This window comes from Alexandromys fortis, unplaced genomic scaffold (genome assembly GCF_014885135.2).
Source record: "Alexandromys fortis isolate MF-2015 unplaced genomic scaffold, M_Fortis_MF-2015_v1.1 scaffold_364, whole genome shotgun sequence".
NCBI classification, from domain to species: Eukaryota; Metazoa; Chordata; class Mammalia; order Rodentia; family Cricetidae; genus Alexandromys; species Alexandromys fortis.
In genome coordinates, this window is record NW_026068245.1 from 196737 (window position 1) to 209251 (window position 12515).

Sequence of the window (12515 nt, forward strand, 5' to 3'; positions counted from 1 at the left end):
TTCTGAGACCATGGGTAACAGTTTAACACTCCCACAGTCTGGCCTGGGATGAAGCTGCCTGGAATCCCAGCCCTGCTCCACTGAACTGCTGGTCCTCTCCTCCATGTACTGACTCCTCTTGGACGAAGCACTGTGTCCCAAAGATGACCACGACAACCCCTTGGCTGGCTTTAGTTTTCACATCTGTAAAATGGAACTGGCTAGGAGGCCCACTCCACTCCTGGAGAGTTAAAGAAGTAAACCGAAGGGCAGATCAAAGACCTCAGACAGGAGCTTTGTGAACTGAGATTTATTCACTCACCCTCGGGCACCATGCCTGGCACACGGGGAGGTGCCCAATAGATGTTTGCTTGAGCAAGGACCAGCCCTCAATAAATAACAGCTGTTGTTGACGCGACTAATGCAGGCGAGACAGTGGGCTCTCCCCTTGTTCCACCCCCCTCTCCACTCCCCAACTCATTTTTGTCCCTTCCTCCATGCCCCCGCAGCCTCCACCTCCTTCTATTCAAACTCTCCTCTCCGCAATCAACTCCCGCCTAACCCCCCATCCAAGCAATTCGGGCTCCCCGCCCATCCCCCTACTGTGTGCGTCCTCTCCTCCTCCAACTCTCCGTCTTATTCCCCTCACCCCCGCCTTCTATCACCGCCCCTAGCTCCCCACCCCACCTCCCCCAACTTCCCATCCCAACCCCCACCCCAAGTTCCTCCCCAGCATCTCCACCCGCGCGGGGCGCCCTTCGCAGGGCGGGGTAACCCAGGCTCCGGGGTCTTTGGCAGGGGTCCAGCCTGAGGCCCTGGGGCGGCGGCGGCCGCGGCAGCAGCAGCGGGCGGGGTTTGGGGGTTTTTTATAACCCTGGCAGGCTGCTCAGGAAGTGAGTGCCTTCCCGCGCCCCCTCCCCCGGCCACGCCGCCGCGCGCTAGCTCCCTCCCTTCCTGCGCGCTGGGCGGCGAGACTGTGCGGCCACGGTGGACCAGAGGCCCCGGGCACACAGGTACCGACGACCGGGGACCCAGTGGGGCGGCGCAGCCCCCGGAGTGCAGTTACTATGAGTGACTCTGTGTGTGTCGGGTGCGCTGCATGGATCCCGCTGTGTGTGTGTTATGTTGGTGCGGGATGTCCCCAAGTGTGCAGATACCGAACGCCTGTGGGTTGGCTCAGGTTTGGGGCGGGAGGAGGGTCGGGAAGATCGGGGTCAACAGTGTATCCAAAAGGTTGTACTTCTGCGGGTTGTGTGTCCTTGTGACTGTCAGCATTTGGGAGCGACTCTGTGTGGGCAGATTGTTGAGGTGTGTTGAGTGTTTGCTTAACTGAGGCTAAACTAGTGTTTACTCTCAGAAAAGTGTCCGTGTCCGTGGTGTGTGTGTGTGTTTGTAGGTAGATGTGTGTAGATCCTAAGTGTGTCTGTTTGAATATTTGCATTTCTCTGAAGTGGGATTAGTGGAAATGTCTGTGTGTATACGTGTCTGGGTTTATTGAATTCTAGTTTGTCTCCTCTTCAATGAACGTGTAAACTTGTGTACATGTGTAGGGGGGTTGGGTTTCTGTGTTAAATGAGTGTGTGTAGGCCTCAGGCTTGTGAGTTGTCTTAGCTTGTGCACTTAGGCTTCTGATGTACATGTTTGTCCGGGCTTCTGGGTTGCCTGTGTTGTCTGGTGTACATGTGAAAATATGTGTTTCTGTATAGGTTTGGGAGTATGTAGTTGTGTGTGTTTGGGTTTAGTGAACAAGGCTTTCCTGCTATACAGGTGTGGTTGCCCTACAGAATGCGCGTGTGTGGTTGTTTGTGTGTCTGGCCGGGGCTGCCACTTCCCTTCGAGCTGCTCCTCTAGGCCACGGTACTCAGGCAGGGTGTCTCCCTGCTAGGTGGAGACTTTCAGACCCTCTAATTAGCAGCTGGGTGGTGGTAATGGGGCTGGTGACCAGCACAGCCCCCTCCCCCTCAGGCCTCCTCTCTGGCTGGGCCTTTGTCTGTCTGCTCACCGCAGCCAGGCCAGATGTGCAGTGCCTGAAGGAAGCCTGCTGCTCCCAGCTGATGGCTGCCTAGGCCTGGCCAAAGAGACTTCACCCTCCATTGGGAAGCGTTTTCTGCTGGGTTTCCCGGGCAGCCTGGCCTTCGGAGGTCTTGGTGTGCAGTGCTGGTCCCTGCACGATCCCAGGGATGGGATGGAGCCATAGTTTCCGGGAGACATTTCCTTCTCCAGCCCTTGCCCCCCCCCCCCACACACACACAAGCTGATGGCCTCCCTCCAGCCTGCTAAAGGAGGGGTTTGGGGGGGAAGGGATCAAGCCTAGGTACACACACACACACACACACACACACACACACACACACGAGTCATACAAGCTCATATACACACTGGTGTAGATAGCCCTCTGTGATCTTGTGCCCAGCCAAGCAGGAGACCCCTCTGAGGAACCCATCCTCAGATAGGCCTTGTCTTTCCCCAGACCTAGTGACTTCCCTTCAGTCCTGGCATCTGGGGGCTGTGCCACCCCTAGCAGTAGTTACCACTCTGTGGACAGGTGACCTCTGCCACCACCTCCCTCAGTCACTCACCCAGCAGAGCCCTTCTCCCCGCCTCTGATCCCCACCTGAGTCAGAAACACTGGATAGCATATGAAGTTATTGGGAGGGGTGGGAACTCAAAGGCTCCACAACTGGGTTCTACCCTGGTAGGACTAGAATGGGAAAGGGCAGAGGCTGGGAGGCTGGGTCCCCTGTCTCTGCTGCTCCCGTGAGTGGAAGTGGGGTAGTGAAGGCCACAGGGGATCAGAATCAGAATCTTTTTAAAATTTAAATATATTTAAAATACACATTTACGTGTGTGTGTGTGTGTGTGTGTGTGTTGGCATGAATTTATGTGTACCATGTTTATGTAGGTGCCCCTGGAGGCCAGAAGAGGGCACTAGACCTGGAACTGGAGTTGTAAGTGGTTGTACTCTGCACTGTGGGCACTGGGAGGAAACAAAACTCAAGTCCTCTGGGAGAGCATTAAGCGCTCTTAACTGCTGGTTTCAGATTTAGATGTCTGCACGGAAGGAGTGGCGGGAAAGAAGCAAGAGGAAAAAGGAGATTTTACTTTAGGAACTGAAAAAGAATGAAGGCCAAGAGGGTTTTTACCGGACCCAAAGAAGAGACGAGATGACTCAGCAAACTTTGAACTCCAAAACCTCATGTCAAGGAGGCTTGAGATATAGCTCAGTTAGCAGAGTGCTTCAAGCCTGGATTCAGTCCCCAGCTCTGCATAGACTGGGTATAGAGGGCTCCCAGCACATGGAACGTGGAAGCAAGAGAGTCAGAAATTCAAGTTCTTAGCTACACAGAAAGTCTGAGATGAACCTGGGGTATGTGAGATCCTTTCCTAAAAAATAAATAAACAGACAAACAAACATTGCTCAGGTTAGGGCTGAAGATCAACCTGCCTCCTTCCCTTTGTGCGCCTCCAGGCTGGGTTCCCCTGCCTAGTGCCCAGCTGAACTGAAGAATCCATAGACAAGGGTTCCACATTCTACTGATAGTGAGGACCCCAGAACTGGGGTTTGAGAAGAAGACAAAAGGAACCCACCACCCAACTAAGGGTACGCATTAGCCTGGCTGAACAAAACTGCAGAGTCTCAAAATATCTGTGAGACAGCCTCCCATTACTGGAAGGACCAAGCAGAAGCAGGGAATGTGGCTTTCTCCGCTAGCATCTTGGAGAAATTCCGGCTTCTCTCTCTGCTGCCAAACTGCCCTGTTTGGGGATCGACTCTCAGACTTGGCTGCAATGCAAAGAAAACAAGACAGTGTGTGATTAAGGGGGGCTTGGATTTGTACAGAAGAGGAGGTGGAGGGTGGAGACCAGAGGGCAGGGAAGGGGCTTGGCACAGAGTGGTTAGCCCAGAGAAGTGTCTGCAGCAGACTAGCCTGGGGCAGATGCCTGAGAAACAAGCCTGCGCATCTGAGAGCAAAGGCAAGATAAAGACCAAGGCTAGAGGGCAACCGAGATGACTCAGGGGGTAAAGTTATCCTCTGACCTCCATACACACAAAATAAAGGGATGTAATTTTTAAAAAATTAAAGAGCAAAGCTAGGAAAGTAGGGTGAAGGTAAAGCCTCTGGGAATACGTGACCACAGTGTGGGACATTAACAGCCTACCTCTAAGGAAGGCATGGTGGTGCACATCTCTGATCCCAGCATTAGGGAGGCAGAGACAGGTGGATCTCTGAGTTCAAAGCCAGCCTGATCAAAAGAGTGAGTAGCAGTATAGCCAGGGCTATACCAAGAGGCCTTGTCTGGAAAAACCAGAAGGGGGACATACAAACTACCTGTAGCCAGGGATCCAAAGCCAGATCCCAAGATAATGGGGGACTTGAAGAAGCCTGAAAGATCTTAGTGCCTGCCTTGGTCTTAACTACAGATTGGAAATTCTCCCTGACCATTGCCCCAGCTTTCAAATGCCCTGAGTTTTTTGTTTGGCTTCAGGGATTGGTTTGCTTGCTTACTTTGTTTTTTTAAGTTGGCAGTTATTTTTGTTGTTGTTGTTGTGTTGTTTTTCTTTGTGTGTGTGTGCGCGTGTGTGCGTGCGTGTGTGTGTGTGTGTGTGTGTGTGTGTGTGTGTGTGTGTACATCAGACTTGGTTGGTGAGTCAAGCTAGGTCTCGCAGGATCTTAAAGGTTTTTTTTTTCTCCTGTTTTGTTATTGATGTGTGGATGTGAGAACACAGGTGCCCCCCTATGCCTATAGAGGTCAAAGGGTATTTATTGATTAGTGTGTGGACTTCAGAGGGCAACTTTCAGGAGTCAATTCTCTTTCCACGCAGGATCTGGGGAGCAAACCCAGGTTGGTCAGGCAAATTTCCATAGCAAATGCTTCCATAGCAAACCTGCCGAGCTAGCTAACCGCCCACCCTCAGACTTTGGATTTTGCAGTTCTCTTGCCTGCTGCACCCTCTGCTCTCCATGGTTAGCTGTCTTTGTCCTCTGAACCTCTGCTTCCCAGTGTCTACCTGGTTTCTCTAGAGAGCACATCCCAATCTGAGACGCCCTCCTTTCTCCACAGTGAAGTGTCTGTCACCCCCAGCCCCACCGCAGCCTGGCCAGTCTTAGCTGTCAAGTGAATCTGATTTCTACCTCATTCTGAGGTGATCCTGGCCCGTCTTCATCACCTCTCGTCTACACATATAGACTCACTTATATTCTGAAAGTGAAACTCGCCAGTGCTTGTCTTGTTTTCTTTCCTGCTGTTATGACAAAATACCCGACAACAGTGATGTAAGGGATGAAGGGCTGATTCTAGCTCACGGTTCAGGAGTACAGTCCACCGTGTCACAGAAGTCAGGTAACCAGGACCTTGTAGCATCTGGACACATCACATTCACAATCAGAAACCAGAGGCCCAGACAGGCGTGGTGGAGCACGCCTTTAATGCCAGCACTCAGGAGCCAGAGGCAGGAGGATCTCTGTGAGTTCGAGACCAGCCTGGTCTACAGAGCAAGCCAGGACAGGCTCCAAAGCTACAGAGAAACCCTGTGTGGGGGATGGGGTGCAGAGGCCCAACCCCAGCTCCCTCCCTGTCTTTAAAAATTACATTCATTTGTCATGTGTGTAGGTGTGTGTGCATGCCTACATAAGAGAGAGAGAGCACATATGCACACTTACTCATGTGCCACAGACACAAGTGTGGAAATCTGGGGACAACTTATAGTCAGTTCTCCGTTTGCTCTATGGGTTTGGAAGGTTGAACTCAGGTTGTCAGACTTGGGCACTAGCTCACTTTCTCACAGTCCTGGATCCCTTGCCCCGGAATTGGTTACACCCGCTTTTAGGTTGTGTCTTCCCACTTCACCTCCCAGGTGATTCTAGATCACCTGCTTGAGAAGGTGGCTTCCTGTCCTGGTGTGGGTCCCCTCTGAGTGTGGACATGGTGGGGAGGAGGTGGGAGATGGAAACAGATGCTACAACTACTCAGGAATCTTCTGATAGAAGTGCCTGGGTCGTGGAGAGGCTTCGGGATGGCAAGGGTCTGGCAAAGGGGCACTGGCTCTGCTGGACAGTGGGACCAAGGCCCCTCCTGACTCAGTCTCTCTTCCCAGGAGACCGGTGATGCTGCCCAGACTGTGAACAGGGGAGGCAGCACTGCAGGGGCTGCCAGCAGCCGGGGCTGGGGAGAGACATGTGGACACGTAGCTCCTATGGCTTCTGCCTGCCAGATCCTCCGCTGGGCCCTTGCCCTGGGGCTGGGCCTCACATTCAAGGTCACGCAAGCCTTCAGATCTCAAGGTAGGAAGCTCATCCAATGGTGGCTGTCTGAAGGGAACAAGAAACTAAGGAAGCCAGTTGGTCCCTGAGAAAAAGAAAAGTCAGTGGGCTGGGGTTGGGGAATTCACTTGTCCTAGAGTTTATAGGTTGACTATCTAGTGGCCTAGATTCCTGAGGCCATCATCACTGGCTTCGGAGCAGGGACCCACCCCAGTCTCTGATCCCTTTACCTATAGATGAACTCCTGTCCAGTTTGGAGAGCTATGAGATTGCCTTCCCAACCCGCGTGGACCACAACGGGGCAATGCTGGCCTTCTCTCCACCTGCCCCCCGGAGGCAGCGTCGGGGTACAGGGGCCACAGCCGAGTCGCGCTTGTTCTACAAGGTGGCCGCACCCAGCACTCACTTCCTGCTGAATCTGACCCGCAGCCCCCGTCTCCTGGCAGGGCATGTCTCCGTGGAATACTGGACGCGGGAGGGCCTGGCCTGGCAGAGGGCTGCCCGAGCCCACTGCCTCTATGCTGGCCACCTACAAGGCCAAGCTGGGAGCTCCCACGTGGCCATCAGCACCTGTGGGGGCCTGGTAAGCTAAGGATTCTGGGAAGCAGGGGGAAATGCTCACGTCCACCTGGAAGTTAAGAAAAACATATGATCAGCAGAATGGATTAGTCATGTTTGCTGTTTTAAGTTTCTTGAGCTGAGCAGTCATTTGAGATGCAGCTGAAGATATGCTTAAAGGAATAAGTATAACCGCATGAGAGGCTGGAAGTAAAGAGATCTCAGCCTAGCATGCGTGATAAAGTCAGTAACAGGAGGTCCGATGAATGGCTCAGTGGGTAAAGGTGCTTGTGCCGAACCTAGAGCCGTGCAGTCAATCCCGGGATCCTCATCGTGGAGGGAGACAATAACTTCCTCAAGTCGTCCTCTGATCTCCACACACAAATAAATGTAAAATCCTTTTTTAAGGAATTAGAAAGTTTAGGAGGAATTGAAGGGAGGAAGGGGAGAAATAATGAGATTGTATTTAAATTTGTTTATTTTTTTCTTTCTTTTAAGGGTGGGGCTGAGTCTCAATAGAGTTTATACACAAGGCGTTGATTTCGCATCCCACCTGTACACCTGCAGTGCTAGGTGGTAGGCAGAGAGGGGCAGAGTTTGGAGGGCTTCATAGCCAGGCACTCTAGCCAGAGAACAGCAGGTCCCAGATCCAGTGAGAGACCCTGTCAGGAGGAGATAAAGGAGACTGATGGGGGTGGACCTCCTCATCTGACCTGTGCACAGGAGCTCAGGCCGAAGTTCTGACTCCTCCTCAGCTACATAGTTGAGTTTCAGACAAGCCTGGGCCACAGAGTGAGTTCCAAGATAGCCTGGGCTACATAAGATCCCACCTCAGAAAAACAAACAGAACCGAACTAAAGAGGGGCTGGGGATATAGCTGAGTGGTAGAGTGCTTGCCTAGCATGAACAAGGCTCTAGGTTTGATTCCTAGTACTGAAGAAGGGGAAGGAGGGGATGCAGTCCTAGAGAGAGGGGCCAGGATACCACCACCTGAACTGAGCTTTCTGTCCCCGCCCAGCACGGTCTCATTGTGGCAGGCGAGGAAGAGTATCTGATTGAGCCCCTGCAAGGTGGGCCCAAAGGTCGCCGTGGCCCAGAAGAGAGTGGCCCCCACGTAGTATACAAGCGTTCCTCTCTGCGTCACCCCCATCTGGACACAGCCTGTGGAGTGAGAGGTACTCCTATGTCTTTGGGAATGGGCAGGGAGGAGATATGACGTTATTCCTTTGAGGCGAGTAGAAGCAACAGTCTTTCCACCACAGAGGTCAGCAAGGTGCTGCCTAACAAGGAAAGACCCTGTTGGGGATTCTAGAGCTCCTTCATCTGCGAGCAGGGGACTAGGAAGGATACTGGTCCTAGGAGGGTGATGGTTTGAGGCGGGGGAGTGACCAGCTGTCTGGGATAGGAGTTCAATAGGGAAACCATTCCTTACAGAGAATTATTGTCAGGTCACACAGCTGTAGCGTGGTCATAGCAGACACTTGAGTGGCTATGCAGCCAAGATGCCAGCACGAGCTGAGAGTTCAATGGTAAAATGCTTACCCGAGTTGCACAAGACCCTACAAACTGTGCACACAAAAGCCAGGCTTGGTGAGTAAAGCCCTCACAGCGCAAGTATGAGGACCATTGTTCATAAGTTCATATCCCTAAGCACCCAGGCAAGTATGGTCGGCCATCTAAAACCTCAGGGCTAGGGAGACAGAGACAGGGATCCCTGGAGCAGCTGGATACTAGGCTAGGTGAACCATGAGCTCTTGGCTCTCGTGAGAAACCCAGCCTCCATAAATACAGTAGAGAGTCGTCGAGAAACATGCCCAGTGTCAAACTCCTGCCTCCACATGCACAACACAGACTCAAGCAACCGCTGAAGGGCACAGGCATTGTCCATGCAGTCATGTTCAAAACATGACCAATGGGTAAGAAAATAGGAAAGCTCTATCAAGTGAGCACTGGGAAGCTGGAAACAGGGAGGGCCAGAGTTCAGAGCAAGCACAGTCTACAAGGCTATCAGACAGAAGAGTCACCGCTTTGTCTCCCAGATGAAAAACCATGGAAGGGTCGTCCATGGTGGCTGCGGACACTGAAACCACCACCTGCCAGACCTCTGGGGAATGAGACAGAGCGAGGCCAGCCGGGCCTGAAGCGATCAGTCAGCAGGGAGCGCTATGTGGAGACACTGGTGGTAGCCGACAAGATGATGGTGGCCTACCACGGGCGGAGAGATGTGGAGCAGTATGTGTTGGCCATCATGAACATTGTAAGTGCCTTCCCCTTCCTGAGCCTGGGGTCCTGGGGACCTGCAGCCTCTAGGTGCCACACCCTCACTGCTGATCTGCAACCAGGGGCCAAAACAATAAAGCAGAGAGTGGGAAGAGGGAGAGCAGAGGTCTGTCTAGTGACAGGCAGACGCGTCACACCAAAGGTCTGGTGACAGATGCTCGAGATGCCTGCGTGAGCCTAAATGCAGCTCTGTCCCCTTCTGTCAGTGCTGCGACCCTTTGATGCACTTTTTCATGTTGTGGTGACCCCGACCATAAAGTTATTTCATTGCTACTTCATAGCTATAATTTTATTACTGCTGTGAATCATAATGTAAATCTCTGATATGCAGTACCCACAGGCTGAGAACGGCCGCCTTAGGAGAGCAGGGTATTTCGCCTCTCTGCCTTGCATTAAGTGCATGTAAAGACTACAGTAGACCCAGACGCTGCATTTAGAACAATGCATGGCATGCCTAATACACACAAGGCCCTGCCTGGGATCCCCCAGAGCCTACTGTCTCAGTACTCAGAGGCTGAGCAAGGAGGATTTGCAAGTCAAGGGATTGCGCTATGGAAAAACCTTGTACCAAAAAGCCAAAAAATCCCTCACTTCAGACTATGGGGAATTTCATGTAACCTGTGTATATCCTCCCAGAGCCTTTAAACTATGTTTAGACAGTATTATTTAGACAATAATAATGGGAAGTGTGTATGTGTTTAGTACACTGTGATTTTGTGTGTGTGGCATGTATGTGGTGTGCAGGTGTGTGTACATTTGTGTTCACATACATGTGGAGTCCAGAGGTTGACACTAGTGTCTTCATCAATCACTCTCCATCTCATTTCTTTCCAGTTATTTATTATTTTGCATGTATGGGTGTTTGCCTGAATGTCTGCCTTTGCACCATGTGCATGTATTGGATCCCCTGAAAATGGAGTTGCAGGCAGTTGGAGCTGCCAAGTGGGTGCTAGGGATCGAACCTGGGTACTCAAGAACAGTCAGTGCTCCTAACTCTCTGTTAACTGGAACTGTCCCTACAGTACCTCCATCTCATTTTTTGAGACAAGGTCTCTCATTGAAAGTGCTAAACTGGTTGGCCCAATGGTGAGCTCCGGGAACCTGGCAGCCCCTGCTCCCTCAGCATTGCTGCTATAGATACGGGTGCTGGGAATCTAAACTCAGATTTCCACATCTATACAAAAGCACTTTACCCACCTAGCCATCTGCCCGACATGAAAGTTTTTGTGAGATAATTTCTTTCTTCTTCCACTCCTCCCTCTTCTCCTTTGTGTCCTTCCACAGGGTCTCATGTAGTCCAGACTCTACTCTGTATTTAAGTGAGACCGGCCTTGAACCCAGTCTCTTCCTCCCTCCACCTCCCGAGTGCAAGGATCAATAATGTGCCATACCCCACCCCATTGTACCTATGTTTAATCTGTGCTGGCTGAATCCATGGGCTTCATAGTGCTGACCCACAGTGCTGGTCCACAGTGCTGGCCCATAGTGCTGGCCCACAGTGCTGGCCCACAGTGCTGGTCCACAGTGCTGGCCCACAGTGCTGGCCCACAGTGCTGGCCCACAGTGCTGGTCCACAGTGCTGGCCCACAGTGCTGGTCCACAGTGCTGGCCCACAGTGCTGGCCCACAGTGCTGACCCACAGTGCTGGTCCACAGTGCTGGCCCACAGTACTGACCCACAGTGCTGGTCCACAGTGCTGGTCCACAGTGCTGTCTGTGCCCAGCTTCTGTACTAGAACTTGATCAAGGTCCTGTACCTCCCTGGTCCTCAAGTCCCTCTCCTGTTAGCAGTCTACAATAGCTAAAGAGGAAAAGGGTTATGGTAGAGCACACAGTATATAGTAAGGTTTGATGAATGGGTTCCTGCTTCCCTGAAGCAAAGAAAGAGCAGGATGGTTCAGCGGGTAAAGGTGCTGCACAAGGCTTGACAACCAGAATTCTATTGGCAGAGTCCCACATGGTAGAAGGGGAAAACTGGCCTCCAGAAGTTGTCTGACATCCACACATTCAAGAGCATGCAAATGTATACACACACACATGCACACACAAATATAATTTAAAAATTTTAAAGACAAAGTTTAGCAGACTAATAAATGGCACACAATGTTGACATTGTCTCTGTGTTCTGTCCCAATCCCACATCCTTTGCTGGGGCTTTGAAAGTTCCCTAAAACTTGCCAGGCTTCCTGGGGATTACCAGTAAGGCAAAAGGGTAGCCCAAGACTCTCAAGATTGCTGCTTTGCCTGACCTCAGTCACTTGGGTCCACTTGGCCACTTCCTCTTTGTGCCTTATTGCTTCTTCACTGTCTCTTACCTTGGACTTCCACCTTCCTGTACTGATGTTTAATTGGTACCCTCAGACTGCAGAGGAGTAAGGAAACTTGTACATCCTTCATGCAGCCGCCAGGTGTGTAGGGGGAGCCAAGAAGGGGAGATGAAGGATAAAGTAGAGAGAAACGGAACTGGGACAGCCAGAGAGATGCTGGAGAGCAGCGCAGACTGGAATCTCCCCTGTGGCACCGCCAGCCGTGTGCCCAGCATTCTGCACGTCAGCACCCTCGTCTTTAAGGTGGGGATGAAGGGGTGCAGGCAGCAACCTTATCCAGCACCCAGCATATAGTAGGTACTCAAAGGAAAGATCACTGCTTTTACCCTTCAGTTTCGGGGCACAGGAACATCCATGCGCCAGGGTCAAGGCCGAAGACTGACACAGTGTCTTCCTCGGTGGCTCTTCATCCTTTTATATGTACATTTTTTATTTGAACCTTGAGAGTTTCATATGTGTAAACAGTGTGTTTTGATCATATCCACCCTCTACTCTCTTCCCCCACAACTCTTCTCTTATTTCCCCAACCATGTCTCCCTCCCAAGTTCATCTACTCTCTCCCTCCCCCTCTCCTTTTGAAATAGGGTCTCTCACTATGTAGCCCTAGCCAATCTGAACTCTCTCTGCCTCCTGAGTGCTGAGGTTTAAAGTGTGCCGCCAGACCCGGTTTGTTTGTTTAACCTGAGTCCAACTAGTTCTTCCTGTATGTGTTTGGACAACCAACCAGGGACTACATCCCTGAAGAAAACTGGCTCGCTCTCTCTCCCTCTCCCTCTCCCCCTCTCCTTCTCCTTCTCCTTCTCCCTCCCCCCACTCCCAGAAACCAACAATACTTCCTCAGCTAGTGGTGGGGCTTTTGTTCTCTGCCCTACTTTCTGAGAAAAGCTGTTTCACTGAACCAGGAACTTGTACATTCAAGTAACCTGGCTGGCTAGTGAGCCTCCAGGTTTATACCTGTGCCTGTCTTTTGTTTGTTTTAATGTGGGTTTGGGGAATCGAACTCAGATCCTCGTGCTTGAATAGCAAGCACTTTGCCAACTGAACCATCACCACAGTTCTGTCCTGTTGACAGAGGTTTCTGTCCTGCTCAGTCCTGCAGCTGTTCAGTC

General features: G+C 51.7%; 1 protein-coding gene across 7 annotated transcripts in view; it reads left to right on the forward strand.

Annotated features, from left to right (window-relative positions):
- Positions 1-717: 717 nt before the first annotated feature.
- Positions 718-12515, forward strand: part of Adamts10 (ADAM metallopeptidase with thrombospondin type 1 motif 10) — a 31618-nt gene continuing 19820 nt past the window's right edge. Inside the window, exons 1-6 of one of the 7 annotated variants that reach the window (XM_050131243.1) lie at positions 727-992; positions 3021-3346; positions 6077-6263; positions 6479-6825; positions 7819-7975; positions 8840-9057. In XM_050131243.1, coding sequence (XP_049987200.1) covers positions 6176-6263; positions 6479-6825; positions 7819-7975; positions 8840-9057 — 810 coding nt within the window. In that variant the 5' untranslated portion in view covers positions 727-992; positions 3021-3346; positions 6077-6175. Of the gene's footprint in view, positions 993-3020; positions 3347-6076; positions 6264-6478; positions 6826-7818; positions 7976-8839; positions 9058-12515 lie in introns of all 7 variants that reach the window. The other 6 variants (XR_007589917.1, XM_050131248.1, XM_050131247.1 and 3 more) reach the window with 6 other exon arrangements.